At 43.3% G+C, this 27,431-nt stretch overlaps 1 protein-coding gene across 13 annotated transcripts in view; it reads left to right on the forward strand.

Annotated features, from left to right (window-relative positions):
* Atp8a1 (ATPase phospholipid transporting 8A1) overlaps positions 1 to 27,431 on the forward strand; it is a 242,556-nt gene that overhangs the window by 172,226 nt on the left and 42,899 nt on the right. For 8 of the 13 annotated variants that reach the window (XM_087582508.1, NM_001426995.2, XM_087582503.1 and 5 more), the window contains 3 exon segments: positions 3,874 to 4,046; positions 20,301 to 20,484; positions 20,713 to 20,823. In XM_087582508.1, coding sequence (XP_087438634.1) covers positions 3,874 to 4,046; positions 20,301 to 20,484; positions 20,713 to 20,823 — 468 coding nt within the window. 13 annotated transcript variants of the gene reach the window in all.

Consider the following 27,431-nt stretch of genomic DNA (forward strand, 5'->3'; position numbering starts at 1 on the left):
GCTGTTCCAAAGAGGAGAAGACAGAGCAGGAGGAGGTCGGGGAGGATTTCTGTAAGCACCAGTGGTGAACACTTTCCTTGAGCACATAGCGTGCAGGACACTGGGGTCCAGGGAGTGGGGACTTGAGTAAAGAATCACCACAGGAAATGTCACCACCCTTGTCAATCCCTCACTGACTGGCAACCAGAACTAGGACAGTTCCTCTGTCTTCAAGTCCGTCTGTCCCCACAAACTGCCTTAACTTCAGACCATCTCCGTTGCCCCTCTTAATCCCTGGTACAAATGACAGCGGGCAGAGTGCAGCGTGGCCTTTTACTGTTGCCCTGGGGAGCCTTTGATTTCTTTTTCCTAATTCATCTGCCCCTTTATATATTCTCAGTTTCACAAGTCACTAAGTTTAAATGTTTAAACATTTCCCCTTCCAGTAGCCAAAAAAGACACAGAGTGGCAGCTAACACAGTAATAAATTTATGCATAGCCACGGGAGATAAGCTTCAGTGCAACATAGACATAGAGTACGGCTCCCGGGCTTGGGTAAAAATGCAGTGACGTTTCATAAATAAGAGAATTTTAAAATACTCCCAGCAGTAAATAAGGATAAAATACAGCTTATACCCAGCAGCACCCAGCCAGGATCATAGCTCCTTATACAAGAACACTGTGAACTAAATAACAGCGGGAGTTAGCAAATCCGTGTTAATGTCACATCCCCCAGGCCAGGGGCGGCTGAGAACTCAGTGCAGTGAGGTTGTCACCCTCCTGACACGCTGCCTCCTACATCTCCTGACACCTCTTGATTTGCTGAAGATCTTTGATAGTCACCGAGGAAACACAGAGGTACTGATGCCACAAATAAGAGGGTTTTTCAGCTGATTTGAGGTTAGCAGAGAGGACCTTAGGAAAGGAAAGTAGGGCGTGGTGGGCTGCTCCTACAGCCTGGGGAGCATGGGCACTCCACAGCCCTGGGGATGGGTTCTTCTTGATTTACAGCTGATGCCCAAAAAAATTGGAGGCTTTTTGTGGGTCCTTGGTAGCTTTGTTTCGCGTTTTCATATCAGGTGACACTTAAGCAATGACTTATAGAAGTAAATAATAAATACACATGTACATATGTATATATACACACATATACATGTATACATACACATACAGGGGCTCTTACCTTTATTTGAAATTCTACTGAAGAGGACAAGAATTTTCTCTATATATTTCTTGTCTCCATCTGTGTGTGTATGTGTGTGTGTGTGTGTGTATGTGTGTGTGTCTGTGTGTGTGTCTGTGTGTGTGTGTCTGTCTGTGTGTGTGTGTGTGTGTGTGTAATAATAAGGGGAAATGGAATGCTATGGAATTTATCAGTCCTGTCATTCAGTAAGATGTATCTCTGAGTGTGTCACACCATAAGCTCTGTACATGTTGTGGTGAGAGGCTCTGCCCCGACACTCCCCGGAAGGAGCTGAAGGTTTTGTTGGCATAAGCTCCATTGTAGTGGGCAGCTGGAGAGCCTGGTAGATGAGTTTGCTTTGGCAGGAAAGACACCCTAGGGAGAGAGACACACAAGAGTCCAGCTTGTGGAGGGAGCTGTGAGGAAAGGTCCTCAGTCTCCAGCTACAGGGAGACTCAATGCCATCCTAAGGGTGTTGGACTTCAGTGGGTCAATGTCTGGAAGCCACTGGAAGATGGTAGAGCAGGAATAGGATGATGTGTGTTTCACCTCAGTTTTCTACAGAGATGAGGTGAAAGGCAGTGAAGGCTCCTGGGAGAGAACGGAAAAACTGCTGTGACCTAGCACGTACTCCTGTGGTACTCACTGCACCATACTTCAGGCAGTTGCTTGCTTGTTTGTTGGAAGGGAAGTGGTTATTTTGGTTATTTTCTGAGTTTTTGTTTTGCTTTATTTTCGTTTGATGAACTTTGCTTCGCTGATGAACTCATCCACCCAATCTCCATGAATTTACTCTTAAAACCTTCTGGAGCAACCATAAAGTTGAACAGGCACAACTATAAACGTTATTGGCAGAGTTTTAAAGACTTTCATGCTGCCTTTTCTTAAATCTTCTTGAACCAAACAAATACTTACCCCTGATATAAAATGTAAACATCTCATTATAAGATTTTAGTTTGGGGCACGTTGGGCAGTCGTACTCTATAAAGTGACATGGTTTATCATCCAAATAAGCAGATTCTAGACTGACAAGATACTGTGTGAGGAACACATTCAAATATCTCCCATGTGAAATTTTACTTTTCTTACTGCTTCCCTCAAAACGAAATGACAGGTCAGGCCCTGAAACTGTGGCAGGAATGTGCCAGTCACTTTTCTCACTCATCCCTGTGACGGAACGCCCGATAAGAACAACTCTTTTGCTCACAGTTTCCTGGGTCCAGTTCACTCTATGGGCAAGGTATGGTGGACCAGCTAACAGCACAGTGGGCAGGGAGCACAGAAGCAAATGCTGGGGCGGAGAGATGAGAAAACTCCACACCCAGTGGTGCTTCTTCCAACAGGCACCACCTCTTTCAGGTCACCACTTCCCAGCGTCACCACCACTTTAGGATCCTGTGAAGATGTGAATCCATTCACTAGTTCAGAGCACTTGTAATCTAACTGTCGCCGGACACAGCCATACTCAAAGGTCACTTAGTCTAACATTGACAACTGTGCACAATCAAATGCAGCATCACAAGTAACTCTGTTTTGACTATAATAAACACAAACTATTCCATAAACATATTATAGGTAATTCTGTTTTTATCTACATAACTGTAGATTTAGCACTCAGGGAAAAAAGTTTAATTTCTGTCTCCTCGTGTAGAATGAGCATTGTATTTGTTCAGTGTCAGGGTTCTTGGGAACAGAAACTGAATGGGCCCATTGCATTAAAGAAGAATCTGTAGGATTGGGGGATGAAAGCTAGGTATAAGAAATGGTAATTCGGGGGCTGGAGAGACAGTTCAGTGGTTGAAAACATAGGCACAAGGTTCAAGACCACAGGACCAAGGTTCAATTCCCAGCACCCACATGGCAGCTCACAATAGTCAGTGACTCCCCATTCCAGGGGATCTGACACCTTCTCACAGATACATGCAGGCCAAACACATGCACACAAAATAAAAATAGTTTAAAAAAAAAGAAATGGTAATTTTATGTGGGAGGTTTTTTGTTTTGTTTTGTTTTTTGTTTTTGTTTTTAACTTTTTCCTTTTGACAAGCTGGGTAAGCAGCCCTTGGTGGCAGATACATGCGCAATCTACAAAGCTTTGTCTTCTACTAAAGGCTTTTACTCTGCTTAAGAGTGAACTAATTATTGGTTGATGGAAAGGCTCCTTGTATTGGTCCTATCACGATTACCAAACTTCGTGTCTCTATCCCACTAAATCCAACATTGTGGAAACGTAAACGCCAATTCATGAGGTTACAGGAGGTTACAAACCCCGCATCTCCCTGTCTAGGTCCCTGAGAATTTGATCTTAATAGCATTGAGTACTCTCAAAAGAACAGTCATAAATTATTTAAATTATGTTCTCCAACTTTTACCCTTGGTTCAGGGCAAACCAATTTTGATTCGTTCATAAATTAGATTGGTATTGTTCTTTTTTTTGAAGAAGAGAATTTACTGAAAGTGCTTTTGCAGTATTGCGGCCATGGGGTTAAGTCAAGGAGGATTAAGAGCTGGTCCCTGCCCTGCTGTGGACAGCTTTAACTGATAGCCTTTCAGTCCCTCTCTCAGGGGGCTGTCATGAGAACTGAATAAAGGCTTTCGAAAGCAATTTGAAAGATAAAAACCTATAAAAATAGCTAATTTTTGTTACTGAACATCCCAGAGACACTGCAGTAGAACAAATGGATGCTGATGACCTGTGGTTGGTATTCCAGGGCACAAGGGAAACGCTCAGCCGCCACTGCACCACCCTTGGAGACGCTCTCCGGAAGGAGAATGATTTCGCTCTCATAATCGATGGGAAGACCCTCAAATATGCCTTAACCTTCGGAGTCCGGCAGTATTTCCTGGACTTAGCTCTGTCCTGCAAAGCTGTCATTTGCTGCAGGTAAGTTCTCCCCAACGTTGTCAGATCTCAACAGAGGTGACCTGATCTTAATATCGTCACGTCTATGTGTGAGTATGTGCACGTGTGCAGGCACACAAGGAGACTACAGAGGCTGGGTTCCCCGAAGCTGGAATTACAGGCACCATGTGGGTGCTAGGAACAGAGAACTTGGGTCTCCGAGGAGCGGGACAATGCGTCTTGACTACTGAGCTCTCTCTCCAGCCGCACCTTAACTCCTTAATTTTTAATGGTCCACAAAGCTTTCTTTTTTTTTTTTTTTAAATCAAGAAATTACAAATGTTGGGTCATTTCATTCATTCACTCAAGTCCCAAAGTTCACAAGCCGAGATGGATTTGTTAGCGGAGTTTTGAAAGTGAGCCCTAACTGTCACTATTGAATACTTTCATAATACAAAAGCGCCATCTCTTTGCTGCTTATCCCTATTTAAAATCAGCCAGTGGCAGCCAGGTAGATGGCACACGTCAATAATCCCAGCTACTTCAGAGGCTAGAGCCAAAGATACCAAGCTTAGGGTCTGCTTGGGCAATTTAGGGAGACTCTATACCAAAAAAATTAAATAAATACACTTCCGAGAGGACTATAAATATAGCCAGGTAGGTTTTATCTAACATCTACAACACTGGGTTCAAACTCCAACACTGTATGTATGTATGTATGCATGTATGTATGTATATATGTATGTATGTATATTGAGTGAGAGAGAGAGAGAGAGAGAGAGAGAGAGAGAGAGAGAGAGAGCGAGCCAGGGCTGTAGCTTAGTGATAGAGTGAGCTCTAAGCCTTCACTCTGATCTTCAGGGGAGAAAAAAGTACATTATTTATCTGCATTTCCACTTTGGTTCATATAGAAAGAGCCCTGTTGTCTCTATTTAGATTGCTGATCCTGCTGCTAGGATTTATTCTGTAGGGACAGCGTAATGGGAGGTACAGACTGAGTCATTTTCCAAACAGCTGAAGTTTATTTACTCTAAGACTCTTGCCTATTAATTTATTATATTGCTTATGTCTGAATTAAATTCTGTTTTTGAGTTACCATAGCTCTAGCCTCTCTGGCTGAGGGGATCTTCCCCATCTCTTTGTCTAAATTGTGGAAACTCTGTCCTACTTGATAGCATTAGCCAGGCTCCTCTCCTGAGGTGTCCTCAGCTAAGGGTCTCCGGTCATCCCCGTGCTGAGTCATGCCAGCTGGTCAGTGAATCCCGTACTGATTCAACTCACTCTCCCTCTTCAGGAGACAACACAAGTGTGGCTTCTTGATAATTTCCCCGTCTGTGCTCCTGCCCTTGTCCTCCACATCCTTCTGTTTGCTCTTATTGAAAAGCTTTATTTCCTAATAAAAGAAACGTATTCCCTTTAAACCATTTCTTTTTGTCTCAGTTTATCCACTTAAAATCTATTTCTTGAATTTCTCTACTTCCTGGAGTGCGTTTAAACCACACACCCTGTAAGGACCATGCATAAGCATCATTTTGACCTACAAAGTTTTACTGTTCTCAGAGAATTAAGGCTTGCCCTTTATCTTCAGGTTTCTAATTATAGGTATCATTATAGAATCTAGTCTTCTCTGTGGTCTCTATTAATAATACGACCAAGTGTATTATTTTGAGTGGTAGGTTATGCGAATGCTTAGCGTTTAGAACAGCCATGTTCTTTTTTATCACACTGATGGAAATTATTTTCTATGCTTGGCTTTGCTTTGGCATCTTCGTGCTTTTTAAAATCTGGGGCTTCAGTAACTTCCTGGTTTCCTGCTAATGTCTTGACAGGGGCTCAGGGATGCTCAGCCCTCACACTCTTCCATCAGGCTGATTCTGTGCTACATTTAGCCGTTTCGTCTCCTCCACTAATGGGTTCATGAGGATCAGCGGGAGATTGCTCAAAAGCCCAGGAGTGTCATGGCTGTTGGCTCCTACTCAGAAACGGTCTGCAGACCAGAAAACAGTGACGTGCAGTTAAAAGCAGCCAGTTGGCTCTAGCTGGCATCTGTGATGTGCCTACTGTGTGCTGGGCATAGTGCTGGGCAGGACTCACTCCCTGCTGTCCTCACTGTCTCTGCCCGCTCTACTCTAAGCATGATAGCAGTTGGCTTCCAAGATGCAGGGAGGCCGGTCTTCCTGATAACAGCCACTGTAGCAGAGCCTGACACAGTGCCTCCCTCAGTTCTTCCTAAAGCTCGACCACAGGATCAAACCATAGCAGAGGAACACTAGAGAGCAGAGGCAAGGCGGAAGTAGTTCTGTGCTTGTGATGTTCTCTCTGGAGAACTTGTGGAGATCCTTGTGCTGGGGGATCACAGGGGCCTCAGAACTCTTCCAGGCCAGGGACCCTGGGAGGGATTCGCCCTTCAGTGGACCTGGAGCTCAGTGCTGACACTGAGCTTAGAAATCCGTGTGTGGCTGCTTCCTCCCTCCTGGGCTGCCTCTGCCATGTGGACGTTTGAGGGTCCTGGCGGCCCCTGGCCAGATAGTTCTAGTCAGGATTTTGTTGTTGTTTCAGTTAAATGTCTTCCTTCTGCTCTGTTTAGTCTAATTACCCTCATACTCTTTTCCCTAAAGGAAGGCTTCTGGCCTGTCTCTGAGGCTGCTCTAAACCCAGAACTATGTCAGTGCCACAGCCGGATTAATGTGTGTGCACCTTCTTGGCCTAGTGCCTCTTCGAATTTGAACCACTGGCACAGATCATGTTTTTCTCGTTCCTGTGCTGACCCCTGAATGTAATGGCGGTGCCCCTGTCCCAGGTTGGGGATGGGGAGTGAGCCTGCAGAGTGCTTTAAGGATGAGCCCCGGGTAATTCTTCTTCTCATACAGTAATCTCCCAGCCTCAGGAAACTATTTCATTCCATTAGAAAAGTGATGCTCAGATAAATATTGAATATTATTTCAAAATACTTCACAGCACTGTGTCCCAAGTTCACCTCACACTCATGCTGAGTCGTTGAGGTTTTCCCTCAAAATGAGACACCTTTCCAGTCTACCGTATGTCAGTCCACACCCATGAAGAGAATCCAGAATCGGACTCTCCTCTACAGTCCATTGAAGCAGGATAATGGAGTCAGTAATGAGTCTCATCCACTCCGTCCTCAGGACTCCATCAGCTTTCCTCCCTGACACTGGCACCCAAGGCAGAAAGAGTTTCTCCTGTTTGCCTAATAGCCACGGTTACAAAGATCACTTTTGCTCTCCAGAGCCTCTGCTGAATTGAAAGAAGCTGCTGTTCTCTGTCAGCCGTCATACTCCTCCAGCCCTGTCTTCTGAGGGGACCACTGAGAGACAGAGACAATGCCCCAACCCAAAATTATTCAGGGCATTGGAGTCCTGGTTTTGGTTTACAGAATATAGGCTACATGTTATATGTCAAGAAGTTATATGTCACATGTGTATATGTGTGTATATATATGTATATTGCGCATATATATGTGTGTGTGTATATATATATATATATATATATATATATATATGGTTCTAAAATCAAAACAGTATAGCAGTTTTGTTTCCTATCAGCCTACCAAGCACTGTGTTCACAGAAGCTATGTAACTTTCGTGTTTGCTGTTTGACAGTTTGCCTCCGTCTCTCGGGTCCTAAGAAGCAGCACACGCCCATGTCTAAGAGTGTCTTGCTTTCAACCTATCAGCATAAACGTCTCTTCTGGTACTTATTCCCTTCCATTCATTTGCCCAAGTCCACTGCTTCTTACTTGGGACAGCCACAGATATATAGGTTGTTTGGTTGGTAGCTTAATTGGCTAGTCTAAGAAGCAGGGTCTCATGTATTCCAGGCTGCCTGGGAACTCACTATGTACCCAAGGCTAGCCTTGAATTTCTAGTCCTCTTTCCTCCCCCTCTTCTTCCTCTCCCTCTCCCTCTCCCTCTCCCTCTCCCTCTCCCTCTCCCTTTCCCTCCTCCTCCTCCTCCTCCTCTTCCTCCTCCCCCTCCTCCCAAGTACTAGAGTTAGAGACATGCTCCTCCTGCACACCCTCTCTGGCACCTTAGACACTGAATTGAACCATTCTCCCTACAAAATGGTGAGAATAGAAGGCAGCAACATAGACTCTTCGGGGTGCTGATGTTAAAGCAAGTGGAGGACAGTTACTGAGGTACGAAAAGGAAGGGAACACCTCCTAGGGTGCTCATCCCAGCTTGGGAGCACCTGGTCCCCCTTGGAGGTTTTGTATGAACTGTGCTTCTGCTGGCTGCTCTGTGTTAGGCATCACCTCTCTGCTGCTTAGATCCTGGTCTGGGGACAAACATGGAGCTTTTCTTCCTCTGACCTATCCCTCCAGAAGAGCAGGAAGGCCACCATGAAGTATCGCTGTGCTAAATAGTGTGCGGTTTCTGAAGTCCTCATCAGTTCATATAACCCAGCTTTTCAAAGCATCTTATGTTTTTCTGGGGTTTTTTAAATTTTTTTCCTGTAGTTGTCAGTTTAGTTTAAACATATTTTGAAACTTACATTCTGTGACAGTTGGTTGAAAATTGGCTTAAAGCCTCCAGCTTTTAGACTGTCTCGTAATCACCGTCCTGCTACATAATTTATGTACTCGTGTCTCCTGAAAAGCAGAGGTTAAACTTCAGCAAGCATTTTTCTCCAGTTGAAACATCTCTAATCAAAGCTCAACCCCCTTTTAGGCCATTTTCTCCACAGTAGATTTTTTAAAAAGGAAAAGAAAAAGAAAAAAAAAACTTGATTTCAGCAAGTGTTGTCACTTAGAGTGACATTCCCAGGCAAAACCTTTTGCCTGACTCTGCCTGATGGTGTCTTCCAAGAAGAGGCCTAAGGGGACACTGTATATTTTCTGTTGCAACACGAGTGTGTTAAGAAGAAGGAGGTCAGGGCAGGCCTACTTCCTGAGTCTTTGGGGGATTGTCTTTAGCTCAAGGACTCCTCGAATAAATGTCCAACTTAGGAGGTAACGACAAGGCACAAACGAAGCCAGTAACTACTCAACAGACATTCCTTCAAAGAAAAAGAAGTTGTGCACATTACCGGGCGCCAAGCAGATGTTTGGCTTCAGAAGACTTACAAACTGTTAATGAATGCCGACCCTATACTTTTTTTTCCCAAAAAATCTGAATAAATATTAGAAATGTGGAGAGACTGTTTCTTTCATAGACATCTGACGAAAGGACACACTGAGGGGGTTTTATGGCTTTATAAAATGCCCACATTTTTGCTCTAACATAATCCTCAGCTCAGGCCTCGCTCCTCTCGCTTCTTACACCTCTTCTACTAAGAGGCGTCGAAGGAACTATGGGTCTCATTGTGTGTGGTAGACACTGCTGATGAGCTCCACCAGAAAAGTCCCCATTCGAGCGGCATTCCTACAAGCAGACAAGACGCCTAAGAGCTACCAGGTGCTGCTTGCTGTGACTCGGTATGGTACCAATTCAGGTGTGGCTCCAGAAAAACCGTCTGAACACCACAGACACACATCACACGCTGTAGTCACACTTCTTATGCGAGACGGTCTCCAAAGCCTATGTGAGTGCTCATTGCAAAATACACACGTCTCACTCCCCCATGGCCAGTGTTCAAGGAGCCCTCCTTGCCACCTTGACTTACTGATAGTTACTACCGTGATTTCCTTCACCGTCTTCGGGAATGATGCCTTCTCTTACTCGGTTTGTCCTCTGTTTGATATTTTCCTGACTTGCCGTGCAGATATGCATCTCAGACAAGTGCATATCCTCAGGTCCTTAGGAGGGCTTGGCTTCATGCTTCATCCAATTTAAATGCTAAACCTCACAGAAGTCCGTTGTAGCCTTCAGCCAAATACCAATCACCCAGTAGACTGCCTAGGGTTTTCTCAGTTCCGATTCGCTGAGGGTGTGAGATATGCTGTGTAGGAGTGTGCGTGACCTCTCAGCTGGTGGACCCCAGTGTGTTAAAGGCAGAGCTCAATGTGAACCATGGACGGATTTTGGTGATTGTCTTTGTTTTAATAAGTGGGCTACTTAAAGTTAAAGAAAGGCCGAGTCCTGAGCTCAGTGCTAAGCTCCAAGTGTAAAAAACAGATCAAAAAGTAGCCAAGACTTTCTGGCAGCTACAAGGCATGGAACTGAGAGAGGAAAATGCATCCTACAGGAAGAATAGTTTTTGAAAAACAGATGTGTTAAAAGGGCATAGAGCAGTAAGGAAGGGTGTAAGACAGCTTGGAGAGTGCAGTACAAGCGAGGAATTGGTACCAGCTCTGATATTCTGCAAGAGGAAAGATGTGTTTTAGAAAGCAATCAAAGGAAGACTTTCTCTGCACTTGAGACTGAACAAGGAAGCCATGCATGTAAGACACTCCACCACTGAGCCACAATGCTGACCTTAAACTTTGCTAAACTATGTTCTTTCTCTAAACGTCTTAGTGAAACTTCCTCCTAGGAGCAATTTTCTTTTTCTTTTTTTTTTTTTTTATTAACTTGAGTATTTCTTATATACATTTCGAGTGTTATTCCCTTTCCCAGTTTCCGGGCAAACACCCCCCTCCCCCCTCCCCTTCCTTATGGGTGTTCCCCTCCCCACCCTCCCCCCATTGCCGCCCTCCCCCCAACAGTCTAGTTCACTGGGGGTTCAGTCATAGCAGGACCCAGGGCTTCCCCTTCCACTGGTGCTCTTACTAGGATATTCATTGCTACCTATGAGGTCAGAGTCCAGGGTCAGTCCATGTATAGTCTTTAGGTAGTGGCTTAGTCCCTGGAAGCTCTGGTTGCTTGGCATTGTTGTACTTTTGGGGTCTCGAGCCCCTTCAAGCTCTTCCAGTTCTTTCTCTGATTCCTTCAACGGGGGTCCTATTCTCAGTTTAGTGGTTTGCTGCTGGCATTCACCTCTGTATTTGCTGTATTCTGGCTATGTCTCTCAGGAGAGATCTACATCCTCCGGTTCCTGTCTGCCTGCACTTCTTTGCTTCATCCATCTTGTCTAATTGGGTGGCTGTATATGTATGGGCCACATGTGGGGCAGGCTCTGAATGGGTGTTCCTTCTGTGTCTGTTTTAATCTTTGCCTCTCTCTTCCCTGCCAAGGGTATTCTTGCTCCCCTTTTAAAGAAGGAGTGAAGCATTCACATTTTGATCATCCATCTTGAGTTTCATTTGTTCTAGGCATCTAGGGTAATTCAAGCATTTGGGCTAATAGCCACTTATCAATGAGTGCATACCATGTATGGCTTTCTGTGATTGGGTTAGCTCACTCAGGATGATATTTTCCAGTTCCAACCATTTGCCTAATGAATTTCATAAAGTCATTGTTTTTGATAGCTGAATAATATTCCATTGTGTAGATGTACCACATTTTCTGTATCCATTCCTCTGTTGAAGGGCATCTGGGTTCTTTCCAGCTTCTGGCTATTATAAATAAGGCTGCGATGAACATAGTGGAGCACGTGTCTTTTTTATATGTTGGGGCATCTTTTGGGTATATGCCCAAGAGAGGTATAGCTGGATCCTCAGGCAGTTCAATGTCCAATTTTCTGAGGAACCTCCAGACTGATTTCCAGAATGGTTGTACCAGTCTGCAACCCCACCAACAATGGAGGAGTGTTCCTCTTTCTCCACATCCTCGCCAGCATCTGCTGTCACCTGAGTTTTTGATCTTAGCCATTCTCACTGGTGTGAGGTGAAATCTCAGGGTTGTTTTGATTTGCATTTCCCTTATGACTAAAGATGTTGAACATTTCTTTAGGTGTTTCTCAGCCATTCGGCATTCCTCAGCTGTGAATTCTTTGTTTAGCTCTGAACCCCATTTTTTAATAGGGTTATTTGTCTCCCTGCGGTCTAACTTCTTGAGTTCTTTGTATATTTTGGATATAAGGCCTCTATCTGTTGTAGGGTTGGTAAAGATCTTTTCCCAATCTGTTGGTTGCCGTTTTGTCCTAACCACAGTGTCCTTTGCCTTACAGAAGCTTTGCAGTTTTATGAGATCCCATTTGTCGATTCTTGATCTTAGAGCATAAGCCATTGGTGTTTTGTTCAGGAAATTTTTTCCAGTGCCCATGTGTTCCAGATGCTTCCCTAGTTTTTCTTCTATTAGTTTGAGTGTGTCTGGTTTGATGTGGAGGTCCTTGATCCACTTGGACTCAAGCTTTGTACAGGGTGATAAGCATGGATCGATCTGCATTCTTCTACATGTTGCCCTCCAGTTGAACCAGCACCATTTGCTGAAAATGCTATCTTTTTTCCATTGGATGGTTTTGGCTCCTTTGTCAAAAATCAAGTGACCATAGGTGTGTGGGTTCATTTCTGGGTCTTCAATTCTATTCCATTGGTCTATCTGTCTGTCTCTGTACCAATACCATGCAGTTTTTATCACTATTGCTCTGTAATACTGCTTGAGTTCAGGGATAGTGATTCCCCCTGAAGTCCTTTTATTGTTGAGGATAGTTTTAGCTATCCTGGGTTTTTTGTTATTCCAGATGAATTTGCAAATTGTTCTGTCTAACTCTTTGAAGAATTGGATTGGTATTTTGATGGGGATTGCATTGAATCTGTAGATTGCTTTTGGTAAAATGGCCATTTTTACTATATTAATCCTGCCAATCCATGAGCATGGGAGATCTTTCCATCTTCTGAGGTCTTCTTCAATTTCTTTCTTCAGTGTCTTGAAGTTCTTATTGTACAAATCTTTTACTTGCTTTGTTAAAGTCACACCGAGGTACTTTATATTATTTGGGTCTATTATGAAGGGTGTCGTTTCCCTAATTTCTTTCTCGGCTAGTTTCTCTTTTGTGTAGAGGAAGGCTACTGATTTATTTGAGTTAATTTTATACCCAGCCACTTTGCTGAAGTTGTTTATCAGCTTTAGTAGTTCTCTGGTGGAACTTTTGGGATCACTTAAATATACTATCATATCATCTGCAAATAGTGATATTTTGACTTCTTCTTTTCCGATCTGTATCCCCTTGACCTCCTTTTGTTGTCTGATTGCTCTGGCTAGAACTTCAAGAACTATATTGAATAAGTAGGGAGAGAGTGGGCAGCCTTGTCTAGTCCCTGATTTTAGTGGGATTGCTTCAAGTTTCTCTAGGAGCAATTTTCTTCGGTAAGATATGTTTGCCAGCTTCAGTTTGCTGTGACTCTATGCACACTTCAACACTCAGATACGCACTGCCCGTATGAGGAGTCCATGTTGAAAATGCTATCCAAGCCACTTAAAGGAAAGCCCTGGTGGTTTATCTGCAAGAGTAACCGTGGATCTAAAACGTGCCTCAGAAAGGGAGTCTTTCTTAAAGTTACTTTTCTATTTTTTTCTTTTTCCCCTGAGAAGAGCTATCTGTGTGTTATTTCTTGAGCCTTGGCCCCTACATTGTAAAGTCTCTTTGGTGCCTTTGACTGCACAGAATACAGCCGATGTTGGTTTTGGAGGCCAGGAAGGGCCTCACTCATCGGTCATTTGAATAGCCGTCTTCTTACCAGAGGTGGGTGAATGTTTCATTATGCTCCATATGCTAAATATCCTTAGGATTTTCTACATAAGCTGCTGTTTTCATTCCAGTAATAAATCCGCCACAAGCTTCCAGCACAGTTCCAATACGCATGTAATTTTGGTACGTGTAACATACATTTTGTTACAGATTAATATCTTCTCGGCTTGAAGCATCATAAATGAACCTGACAAATTTTAATTAAAAAAGAAACCAGTAAAACTAAGTTAGGTTTTTCTTTTGGCAACTTCGTTATTAGTCAACCAACTATAGCTCAGTGGAGACTAGAGTGATATTCACAGGAGAGACTTTAGGAAGTCAGTAAGCAGGGAATGTGCAGCACATCCTGCCTGACTTCTGAAGAGCAGCCAGAGATGAACCTCAAACCTTATAAGTATCAAGGCTTGATTACTACATGAATAAAACACCTCATGGTCATTAGCAGAGTCGCCCTAGTTAGCTTTAAATCATCTTGATACAACCTAGACTCACCTAAGAAGGGAGTTTCAATTGAAGGATTGCCATTGTATGATGGGGGTTTCCTTAATTATTAATGATGCAGGAGAGCCCAGCCCACTGTGGGCATCACCATTCCTAGGCAAGCATCTGAGCTTATAGGAAATCTAAGGATGAGTGGTGAATGGGTCAGACAGCAGCATTCCTTCATCATTGATGCTTCAAGCTCTTACCTGAGTTGCTGCCCTGACTGACTTCAGTGATAAGAGCAGAAATAAAACATTTCCTCCATTCAGTTTCTCTTGAGTCAGGGTGTTTTATTACAGCAAACAGAACCAAAACTACAGCAACTGTATCCGTCCATGTTCCTCCTGGTTTATATCTTTTATGGGTGGCCAAAAGGAATACAATAATTCATCATACTAAATTGTGTTTTAGAATTATAACCCTGTCCCCCCACCCAAATCGTACCACATATGGTAAAATAATATTCTTGCCTATAGCATTATAAGTCTTTTGGCTATCCATGAAAAGTCCTCACATGATCCTATGTAGATACATGTACATATAACCATTATCCACGTGGTATTCAGAAAGACAGCTGTTTCCATTAAATGAGTGCAAAACAAAGCCTGTATAAAATAGGCCACCTGGAGCTGGAAAGGTAGCGCAATGGTTAAGAGCACTGGATGCTCTTTCAGAGGACCCCAGTTTGATTCCCAGCTCTCACGTAGTGGCTCACAACAGTCTGTAGCACCAACTCCAGGGATCCAGTACCCTGTTCTAACCTATGCTAGCAACAGATACGCGTGCTGGTGAAACACTCGAACACATATAAATAAATATAAATAAATAAGTAAATAAATAAATAGGACCACCTATATATTTCTTAGCTTGAATGACAAAACATCCCAGTGCTCTCTGATCTAATGATCATGGGGCACCGCAAGCTACTACATAACAAATGAGAATAGTAATGAGTAACATGTGTGGAATCTGCAGCCAGGAGCTATCCGAGAAGCACACGGCACTCAGCTCACTCCTGGGTTACGTCACAAGGAACCACCCTCTTGTTTGTGGTGCACAGGAAGAAAAACAGACCTCCGTAGCACATGCTGCATTCATAATCTTTTTAGTAGAGTCTCTCACTGCTTCCAGAAAAGGAAAAACAACCGTGGAAGACAGTAGTGAGTCATTTCAGTCTTGTTGAAAACCCACAAGCGGGGAAATTGTACATAAATATGGACACATACGCATATCCATATCTGGAAGAAGAAAATAGCTCTGATGCTTCCTTCCAGGGTATACCGCTGGTCACTGTTGGGTCTTAGAAAGCTGAAGGCTTAGGCATAGACATACAGTTTGTGATAAGCACTAGGAAGAATTAACTAGCTTCCTAGTGTGACTGCTCTAGGCCAATGATCCCAGCCTGTGGGTCACCACCCCTTTGGGGGTCAACCAACCCTTTCTCGGGGTTGCGTATCAGACATCCTGCATATCAGATCTTTATAATATAATTTATAACAGTAGCAAAATCACAGTTTATGAAGTCATAGTGAAAATATGTTTTATCCTTGGGGTCACCACAACATGAGCAAACTGTATTAGAGGATCACAGCATTAGGAAGGTTGAGAACCACTCTGGGCTGTTATAGAAATTGTACAACTCCAAAAGCACGTGCAGAAGTCAAGAAAGCAAACTCTGATGGGGTCGAGGGGTTGAAGAACTTGAAACTTATCAGGAGAAGACCCATGCTCTGGCAAATTTGGGTGTAGAAAGAAATCCACCTTGTGATCTTTCCCTCATCCTAAATGAACTCTCCTGTGTTTGTCAATGAGGCCATCTTCCATCATCTGGAGTTACTAAGTACAGGCAAGACTATCCAGAGGCCATAGTCATACCCATTGGTCTTAGCTTCTTTTCCTGCCACTTTGGTAAAATATTCTAACCAAAGCAACTTCAGGGAGAAAGGGTTACTTTGCTCACAGTTCCAGGTTGCTGTGCATCCTGCCAAGGAATTCACAACAGCAGAAGCCCCAGAGTCACATTACATTCACTTTGTTATATACCCCCATTCCCCAATCCCATGGAGCAAGGAACAACTTTTTAAGTAGACTTGAAAACAGCACCCATTTAAGAGTCCCTATCCAAAATGCATAGGTCCACCATGATTCAGAATGTTGGGTTCTAAAGTTTGAGCATGTGCTTATAGATAACTTTGGATATGAGCTACAACTCTAAGCATAAATTTCATTCCTATTTCATAAAAATTATTTCATCTTCTATGTTATAAGATTTTCCGTAAACCTGACACAATAAGCCAAAATATTTGTCGTGTGAGATCAGGTGTTGAATTTTCAATATCATGTTGGCACTCAGAAAGTTGCAGATTAGGGGCTTATGGATTTTGGATTTGAGGAATAAGAATATTCAAGGGCTCGGTGAGTAAGGCATTTGCTATGTATGCATGAAATTTGAGTTCAGATTCCCAGCACCCACATAAAGCTGGGAGCAGTAGCATGTGTGATCTTAACACTCTCGAAGTGAGATGAGAGGCAAAGGCAGGAAAATCCCTGCTTCCAGCCAGCCTGGTATACCCAGCAGTGAGCAACAAAAGCAAAATGGAATCCCATCTCCAACAAGGTGGAAGGTGAGAACCCAACAATCAGAGTTCTCCTCTGACCTCTGGTGCGTGCTGTCGCACACATGAATTCATGCATCAAACACACACAGAGCACCCAAAGTTGCACACATGTATACACACACACACACACACACACACACACACACACACACACACACCTCTGTAGGAAATCTTTTAACTGACTTTAGTTTCAGTAAGTGGATTCCCCCTAAAGCACACCTCTCTGTCAGAACAGCCACCCGCTGCCCCCAGACCCCTCTGCCAGAGCCTGGATGTGACATATGCACACACTCTCGTGCTTCAATGAGTTGACTGATGTCTTTCAAGTCATGCTTGTTCTGTAATGAACTCATTGCAGTTATATATCTCTAAGTAATTGTCATTAATTAAATACTTCCCAGATCACTGAGGCAATCTGATGAATATTATTGCTAAGAAAACTGAGAATAGTGGTCTGAAAGGACGTGAGTTCCTTGACAGTTTTGCCTTTGAATATAGAGAAGCTGATAAGATAGTCATCAACCAAGGTGGAAAAATTATATTCTCAGCTTCATGTTACAAAACAAAAAGTGTGTGAGTCCTGAGTGAGATTTTTGCAACAACAGAAAATCCAGGTTTCCTAGCAAAAGAAGGTTCTAGACATAGCACACCAGTTTGTACGTTCATATTATGAGTGAGATACATGAATGAGGATTTCACATTTTGTATATCCAACACCATTGCTTGACTACCAGCTGCTCTTCCAGACCACAGAAATGGTGGCTTTCACGGCCCTTGAATGGTCTGCTAAGCCTGGACTGTGCTTGCTAGTCGTTTTTGCTTAAACGCTTTTTGGTTTTTTGTTTGTTTTTTTCTAGCTTAGGGTATTCCTACTCTTTTAACAAGTGAGTCATCTCCATTGATGTGGGTGAGGATCCTTACCCAATGGTGATTTGGAGTCACTATTCCTTTATATTTCTCATCGCTATGACAAAATGCCTGACGTGAACAGTGGAGAGAGAGAAGAGTTTTGGTTCATAGTCTGAGGGTAGAGTACATGGTGGCAAGAGAGCCACAGTGACAGAAGCGTGACATGGCTGGTAACATCGCTGCCATCTACGCCTGCATTTGGGAAGCAGGGAAAGACAACTGCTGGTGCTCATGGGGCAGATTTAACTTTCCCTGTTTATTCAGTCTGGGCCTTGAATCCATCTACTTTCAGGGTAGCTCTTTCCCCTAGAGTTAACCCTCTGTGGAAACACCCTCGGGGGCACTCCCCCAGGTGCGTGTGTCCTAGGCGATTCTAAAGCCCATCAAGTTGACCATGAAGGTGACCCACGGTGTGGTATTAAAATTTACAGTGTGAAACAGAGAGAGCAGCCGCCGGTTATAGTCACGGTGGAGATGGGGGTAAGGGTTTGGTGTCGCTCTTTTCCGGAGCTCCCTTAAGTCACTGGTTTAAGCTCACTCTGTGGATGCAGTTCATAAAAACGCGCCACAATCGCCCAGCTCCACAGTGTGGTTTAACAATGTGTGCAGCGCAGGAGCCATTAAAGAGAGCTTGATAAATGTTTTCAAATGCTCCCCTTCATTCATGCCCGTTTTCACTTGCGTTCTATAGCATTTCTGGTGAGCATTCTTTTCTGACATTTACTAAATGTCAACCGTAGTCCGTGTTTAAAACCTTGGCCTAGGGCCAGTGGGCTTAGCAATTTATATTAGCCTGTTAAGAGAAATTAAAAAAAAAAAACTCGAAAGTGGAATGAAAATTGCTTTGAAGAGAAATGGAGGCAGACGGTGAAATGAACCGTTAGTAGCCCGATACTCATTCTCTTGTTGAGTTCAGTGCTGTGTCATTTTGTACTGTACCGTCTCCAAATGCCAAAAGGAATTTTAAAAATATTAAAAATAATTCCTTGATATGGCAGCTCTTTACGAATTTCTCTTCTGGGTCAGCCACTAAGAACACAGAGGAACACTCCGTCAGTGTCTCAGTCTCAAGTTGAGACTCTCCAACGTCAAGCAAGAGTCAGAGCTGCCGTAGCTCACTCCCTTCCCCTGGGCAGTAGAGACTCCTGGAGGCACGTGTTGGTGCAGAATGCCCACTGCCGGGAGCTTTTTCCTGTCACCATAGTCAAGAGTACATATGAAGACATATCGGTTCTTTAGAGGGCCTTTATTTTTAAAAAGAATAACAAGCAGGTATTTATTACACAGCTGCAGTATACTGACCTTAAGAAAGAGTTTATCTCCGAGTGAGGCACACTGCATATGCTGTAATCTGGCATTGGGAAAATCGCAGTCAAGGGAGTTCTATGCCAGAGCCCCACTACATAACTAATTCAAGGACAGCTTGGGCTGACACTGCCTCAAAAGTCTCAAAATGATGATGATGATGACGATGGCCACAATGATGTTAGAGCTCTGAAACATTTCTATACACTAGCATTTTATACACTGGTTGCTTCTTATTATCTGTGTTTATGTCAGGACTTTGCTATGTAGCTGGCCTAGAACTTATGACCCTACTTCCTGTGTCAGCCACTAAGTCCTGGGATTACCAATATGCACCACCACACCCAGCTCTAATTACTGTCTTAATATAATAGTCGTCTGGATTCATTCACTGTTTAGTCTTCCTGTCTATTTCCAGCACCGTATGAACAATAGATTAAGTTAATTGTGTCGCTGGAGCGCTCTGTCGTGGAGCATTTCCATCATTTGCTCGGCGTTTAGTTCTCAAATGACTTTTTAAGACGCATGAAAAAAATGCTCCAAGTTTAATAGCAAATGTGATGCGAGTGTAAATGCTGATGCCTTCTGTTCCTGGTCCGAGACGGCAGAAAAGGCTGTCTGACTTCTGCATTCGTGTTAGTCTGTGCCTCCAGGAGAAAACGAAGCATGTGGACTATGTTCTAGCCTTGGATACTTACCTTTGTATTCTTTGTGATTTCACAGTGGTCTCTGAGAACAGGTTGAAAGTCTACCCACCTCCCCACCATTAATTTCAGTAGTTTTAGGATGTTTTAATCATATAGCACATTACATATGACCAGTTCTCAGAAGTTCAAAATGTTTTCTTCCAGGGCACTGAATAAAACCTAGTTAGTATTTGGACTGTTTTCTGGTCTTTGCTTGCTTGCTTGTTTGTTTGTTTGTTTGTTTGTTTGTTTTAGATGTGTTTTGCTTTTTAGTAATGTGTATATAGGAAAGTCCATGCGTGTGAGAGGCGGGTACCCACAGGGGCCAGAAGAACGTGTGGGATCTCCTGGAGCTGGAGTTATAGGTGTAAGCCACCTGATACACGTGCTGAGAACTGAATTCTGATCTGCAAGCACAACACAGCTCTTTTTTTTTTTTTCTTTTTTTTCGGAGCTGGGGACCGAACCCAGGGCCTTATGCTTGGTAGGCAAGCGCTCTACCACTGAGCTAAATCCCCAACCCTCAACACAGCTCTTAACCACTGACCACTGCACTTAATCTCTTACCCCTCAATAGCTTCTTATGCCTTCTCTTTGCGATGAATTTCCAATGCCCCTTGCTGGTACTTAAACAATTTGTCTCTTGAATGTCAGCTACACATTTGCTTCTTCTTGTTTTGCATTTCCCTTAACAAGACAGGCAGGTTAGCAGAGAACTATTTACCCCGTTGTTTTGCTTCGCTTATCGGTCAGAAGGTGATGGCATTTCAATTTCTTTTTTCAGGAAGCAGGAGTTCATTCTTGTTTGGTTGGTTTGTGTTTTTCAGGGTTTCTCCTCTTCAGAAGTCTGAGGTTGTTGAGATGGTTAAGAAACAAGTCAAAGTCATCACGCTTGCCATCGGAGACGGGGCAAATGACGTCAGCATGATACAGACGGCCCACGTTGGTGTGGGGATTAGCGGCAATGAAGGTTTGCAGGCAGCCAACTCTTCAGATTATTCCATTGCTCAGGTAAAGCCTCCTGCAGCCACACAGAACCCCGCCCCTCACAGAACCCCGCCCCTCACAGAACCCCGCCCCTCACAGAACCCCGCCCCTCACAGAACCCCGCCCCTCACAGAACCCCGCCCCTCACAGAACCCCGCCCCTCACAGAACCCCGCCCCTCACAGAGCCCCGCCCCTTCGCGCCCGCCGGAAGTGAGGGGCAAAATACTCATGTCTTCCCCTTCCTCCCCTAGTTCAAATATTTGAAGAATTTGTTGATGGTTCACGGTGCCTGGAATTACAATAGAGTCTCCAAGTGTATCCTGTACTGCTTCTACAAGAACATCGTGCTGTACATCATCGAGGTAGCAGCGTGGTGAACTTACTTAGTCCCGCCCCTGACAGTCATAGTTCCAACCGTTCTTTCTATGGAATCGTTCTCGGTGTTTCTATGAGTACTTTATCATCTCGATTCCTTTTTTTAAGAAAAAAAAATTTTAGGGTTTGTTTTATTTTATTTTTACATGAATGGATGTTATGCCTGTGTGTATGTCTGTCTGGGCACCATAGGCTAGCAGGGTCCACAGAGGCTAGGGTGGATCTCCTGGAACAGGAGTTACAGATGGCTCTTAGACATCCTGTGGGTACAGGGAATCAAACCGTGAGGGGTAGTCTCCTGTTAGGCTGTGTGGAAGCATTCCTGTCAATAGAAAGCCCTTGGCCAGTGAGCTGAGGCAGGTTTAAAAGGTGGCAGAGAGAGAAAGAGAAAAAGAAAGGGAGGTTGCGTGGCGGGGTGGGGATGGGGACAGTGGGGTTGGGGATGGGTTAAGAGGGTCCATTGGTCGGTCAGTCGCCTTAACTCCTGAGGAGAGGTAACAAGCCATGTATCACTCATAAAACAAACAGGTAATTGAGTTTTGAGCTAGTTGGGGAACAGGCCCAGACTTATGGCCTAAGCATTTATTATATAAAATTCCATCTCAGAGTTGATATCTCAGGGACCTGGTGCATGGGTGAGAAGCCTGCATGCTACCAAACCCAGATCCTCTAGAAGAACAGATGGTATCCTCAGCTGCTGAGCCCTCTCTTCCCCTTTGGTAACATGTTCAGGAAGAGGATGTCAGCCATGAGAGTAATCAGCGTGTAGACACTCGCTGAAGACGTTAGGTCACTTCAGTAGAAGGGTTGAGGTTGACTTGCTAATGACTCCTGTTTTCAGTTTTAAAGACTATAAAGCTTGAACGTGTACAGAATTTCTTCAACCCACTGGGAAGGAGTAGAACGCACTTGAAAAACTGCTTTAAAAAATAATGATCTGGTGATACAAAATTAAAATATATATATATATATATATATATATATATATATATATATATATATATATATATCAGAGGAAAGCAAGGGATTCCCAGAAGCAAAGCAGAGGATAGGCTTGGTTCTAGATCAAGGGAGATACAGAAGTGTAATGGGAATACACTGGGTTTCGCTGTCTAATACTCTATTGATCTCTGGGTTGGGATTGTTTTTTGCTGTGGGGCCTTGAACTGCCAGGCCTCCCATTTTGTTTCCAATGGCAATAAATTGCCTTGGCTATCTCTCTTGGACCTACATTCATTGGTGCAATGGTATTGCTTCCTTGCCATAACTTCTACATACCCGGGAGACCTAGGCTTTCTTTCTGGTTTATATCTCTAAAACCCATTGCCACTAGAAAGCTTGTTCACTTCTCTGGCAGAAAATACCATATTTCTCAGTCCACATACTGGGCATTTTGAGATTCCAAGACCTGAGACCTAATTAGAGCTTCTATATTAGACACGTCCACCCCTTGCTATACACCTCTTTTGTGTTTGGATTTGGCAAACAATAAGATTTTGGATAAGGAATTTCTCTAAAATATTCTATTCCTAGGTTCTTTCTACCTATCAAAGATGGCATCATCTCTCAAAGGAAACCCTGGGGGTCTCGCTTGGTAAAGGAGTAGACTCGTAAGCATAAGGACCTGAGTTTGAATCCCAGAGCCTAGGCAGGCATGGCGGCATGCGTTTTAATCTCTGCACGGGAGAGCCAGATGCCTGAAGCTGCCCAGCCTGCTCCGTGAGCTCCAGGACAATGTTTCCAATGAACACTGGACAGCTCCTGAGAAAAGACAGCTGAGGTTGACCTCTGGCCTCCATACACATGCACACATGTGAGCACCTATACACACACACATGCACACACATGTACCCAGAGAATAAAACTTGCCCTGTAACTACAAAGCAAGCCAAGCACAGTCGGTAACCCAGGGAGCTGGGCAGAAGGGGGGTACAATGGAGTTCATGTCTATAACTTTTAAGTTTCCTAGGTACTACATTAGCCAAACGCCACAGCGAAAACCCAGATTGATTTCAGTATCACATTTTAACTCAATGTATTAAAAATATTGCCATATTTACCACGTAAAAATGTAATTGTTTTGCATTTGTGTGTACATTCTACATTCTTTCCTCCATGCCCAGTGTTTGAAATCTGGTTTTTTTTTTGCCTTCAACACATCTCAATTTTGAACCAAGATATATCAAATTCTCTAATGCGCTGTGGCCTGCAGAACACAGCTAACAGCGCCGTGTTGGTGGATAAGTGAACAAGAAAGGGTCATCCGCTTGTTTACTTACTGACATTAGTTATCCTGTGGATATGCAAGCAAACATGAACAAACTTGAGAGGAAAGAGCAGAGGACAGCTTGCCAGAGTCTACTCTCTCCGGGTCTACGGTGGGTTCCGGGGATCGAACTCGGATCTTCAGGCTTGGCAGCAAGCACCTTTACCTCCTGGGTCATCTCAGAGGCTCTTTTTGTCAAAGCCTTGCCGAGCTCCAGGGACTTGGACCTGACTGGAGGTGACAAGGTAATGAAAAGAAGACAAATACATAGAAAGCAGGGCCTGGGTAGTCTGGGCTCTGCTGGAGAAGCCATAGCACTCAGAAGTTCAGTGTGCTTTCTATCCAGAGGTGAACTAGAGGCAGGGTGATAGCGTACAGCTAAAACTGGAGGTGGGGGTATCCATAGAGATAAGCAGGGAGGCAGGGTTTATGGTGCACAGCCGGATAAAGGTAGCTACTCTACATAGAGCGGTCTCTGTGGGAGAACAATCCTCAGGCTGCAAACATCTGGGGAGGGGAAGCTATCGTGGACATTTTCAGCCTACATTGAAAATACTCAACACGGTACCTTGAGGGAGGCTTTGCACGCTCCTCTGAGCCTCACCCCAGGAGGAAGGTTTTGCCATTTTCTCTGTGTCTCCCACCCAGGCTATGCAGTGGTGACGTGACCACGCCCATACCACTAGCAGCACACATCCACTCAGCATGCTCGGGGCTTCCTCTGCTCCCCATACGGTCTTATATTGTTTAATGCCTGGTTCATCCCGGGTCCTCAGAAACTGTGTCATAGTAACGAGCCTCTAGGTGTCAAGACGTTCATGTTTCTCTGAGCAGCTCTGGGGGATGTGCATAATCTGTTAAGAGAGCCATCTTCCGCTCCTTCTAGGACCTGCCCATAGATTTGCTGAGTGCTCCCTTACAGATGGCTGTCTTTGCTACTTCCCCTCTATTCTGAGGACTTCCTTGTGCACCAATCCAAAGGGCATGGCCTACCCACTTCTTTATGGGTCTACACCTCACACCAGGGGGATTTCTCTCCCCATCTGCAGTCGGAAACTTGTAGGCAACTGATTCAGTTGCCTCTGTCAGATTCTAATTCTGAGTGAGATTGGGATGTTAAAACTAAAGTTTGAGGTATGTGTGACCTTATTAGTCCCTCGGCATCTATGGTTAGGTTACCATGCTGTTGGTGAAAGTAGCGAATACTTGGAAACATAGTTTCATTGGTAACTGATAGATTTGGTCTAGAAAACCTGTGTCTTAAGCCTAATTTCAAAGTAATTTATAAGTTTTGTTTTGTTTTTTAATCTTTGAAGTCTGGCTTTTGGTACACAAAATGTAATTCTAGCACTTGGGAGACTAAGGCAGGAGGATTGCCTGAGTACCTAGCGAGACTATCTCAGAAAACAGACAACAGTAACAGAAAAGTGTTTGTTTTCTATATAAATTTGTGGTTCTACCCTGTAAGAATTAATTTCAGTGCCATCCCCTCTATATATCTAACTCTCTTAATATATATTTTCACTGACGATATTGAGAGTGTGACGCTTTATTTACATAGACTTTTTAAAAGACTTTTAAACAAAGATGTGTATGAAGTATAGTTTTAATGAAATAAATTCATATTTTAAGTATAGACTAGTTGACAATTTTTTAAATCTACATCAACAACAACAGTAAACTTATGTACTATTGAAGAAAATAAAAGCGTCTTAACTTATGTGAAAATGAAATCTAAACAGTCTGTTTTTAACCCAGAACTATGTGATTTGTAGTTATGTAGCCTTAAATTTGGCTTGGCTTTGAATTTAAAGCCTCTTCACGAGCTATTTAACACTGATCACATTCTTAATGGGTTAAAAGGGAAGTGAGAGAGAAACTTTACTGGAAACCTCATATTTATTTTTCTGTTAGCACTTTTTGGAAATGTATTTTGAATATAATTCAGCTGTCTTGGAAATGGATTGAACTTTTAAATCAGCACCCCCACACCCAACTTCAGCCAGCTAAAACAAGTTCTGCAGATGTTAATGGTTCATGTCAATACTGAGAATGAATAGGCAGAAAACACACCATTGACTGTCTCCAGCGAGGACAACTGCCAGTCTCGGATCTCTCCTTTCTGTTTTTGTGCTGATCAGGCGTGGGAGCAGGGAAGGCATTGACTCTGCAAGCTGCTGCTTAGTATGCAGAAGTGCTCCATCAGGAAAACGTCTGTGGGGCTTTAGCTGAAATGCCATGCAGGGACATGGGGGGTTGGGAGGGGGGTTCTTGGAAAAGAATTCATAAAGAGCAGTCTTAAACCCAAAGGGTGCAATGGATTGTTAGGGGGAAAATGCTTTTCTGTCCGTATTGTGGAGGGTATCACTGGCTGGCCCCTTCACTGCTGGGAATTGCAACCACACGTACAGAGGTTCAGCAGGTGGCCATAGAAAACTTGCTTGGAGTAGCTGCCTGGCAGGGACGTAGGTGTTCACTTAAATCGTTGGCCCCTTCTAAATCCTGATTCCTTGCTAACAGAGAAGAGCCTTTTCTTCAAGATGATTGGTGGCATCTACGTTTTCTTAGACCCCCGAAACAATGTAGCGCTCTCCTTTCCAGAAAGTCATTAAAGTCAATAAGGTGATGCTTTCCCAGGAAGCTACACTGGGAAGTAAACTCCTTAGGAAGTTAAATAATCTGGGCACTGCCCCCCAAAGGCCTGGCGCTTGCCTTCTTTATTAGTGACTGTAGTGGCATGAAGAGAGGAGATCTATGTGCTTATGCTAATTCAGGTTCTGTCTCACTTAGAGATGTGTTTCTAAGATATGGCTTGAGCTGCAGATCTCAGACTAATCTGAACTGAACCTAGTAGACTACTTCCAACTTTCTCTTTCTCTTTTCCTAAAAAAAAAAAAAAAGTTTAGAGAGAAAATTTGAACACCAAAATATTTACATAAAGATGTTCTGTATTGAAGACTCTTCTGTTATGTAGGCCTTCCAGTCCCGTTCTCTTTTAAAAAGAAAAGCAACAAGAAGACAAACCTTTTGAAATACAGAAGACACATTTCTAAGCACATGTCACATACCTTTCATTCAGACAGTGAGGCGGTAAAAGTGTGTTAATGCCCATTTAAAAGCTCCTATATAACGTATGTATTTTAAAGTTGCTTTGGACACAAACTTGCTGGTTTATCCGTGAGTTACTTTGCACGTGAAACTTAACACCTGTATTCACTGACTCGAAGGAGAGTCTTAAAGTCTAATCTTGTTCCTAAATTAACAGAATGTTTCACCCAAACAAACCAAAGGGCCGCTCGCCCCTGTCATTATTGATCATACACAATTTACTAATATTAAACGTATGCAGTATTGATGCTTTGACAGTGCACTTAGAGTTAATTACTCCCTGTGAGCCAGATCATGTCCGTTAGACTAGTGTGCAGACACTCATTCTTACACATGCTCAGTCATCCCCTTCTGCTGTAAAAACGAAGTGGGCCAGTACAGAAACTCTTCAGGGGAAGCCAGCCTGCGTTCATACTGAAGAATGGCGAATTTGGAGTGGTTCGAGTTTCGGTAATGAATGAAGTGTGTTAAAGTTCCTGTGTCTCTGAAGCACTCTCTAGAACCATGAGGCAGGAACTTCTTTCCGGCTGTGTACTGGTTCTGTGTGCTGTGTATGTGTGTATTGTACTTTCCTAAGCCCGCTTGAGTTTGAATTATATTTAGGTTAGCTTTTTAAAATGCATTCATTTCTAAGGTATTGCCAGTAATTATTTTAATTTTATAGGTGTTTCAAATATGTTGAATAAAATTACCTGAATTGTGTTTTCTAAGATTCCTCTTTCAAAGAGAATTACAAACATATGAAAACATTAGGTTCTACTAATTAAAGATTTGACTTTTATACAAGCATTAAAAATTAAGTTCAGCTCACAAGCATCTGTAACTGTACCTCCAGGAGATCCGACGTGTCTCTGCTCCTCAGGCGCCTGCACTCAAATGCATACACCCACATGTGCAAGCACACACCTACACATAACCAAAAATAAATCTGTAAGTTTAAAATATGACAACATATAAATTCAAGTTTAGCATTCTGATGGCAGTAATTATAGAAAACTATAAAAAACATTTTTAGTAGGTTAATTCTACTTTAAGTATCTATCCTAAGGAAAAGAGAGGAGGAGTAAGGTTTCAGTTAGGAATCTTTTCTGATAGCAAGAGCTGTTAAGCCAGCTAACTCTCCACACTGCCGAAGTTCTGAATCCATTAGCAGTGTTGTGAGGAGTTGTAAGAACTCAAATGCTCATGTTGTAATGTTCAGGGGAAGAAGTAGGCTGTGAC

Source organism: Rattus norvegicus, chromosome 14 (assembly GCF_021556685.1).
Source record: "Rattus norvegicus strain SHRSP/BbbUtx chromosome 14, alternate assembly SHRSP_T2T, whole genome shotgun sequence".
Classification (NCBI taxonomy): domain Eukaryota; kingdom Metazoa; phylum Chordata; class Mammalia; order Rodentia; family Muridae; genus Rattus; species Rattus norvegicus.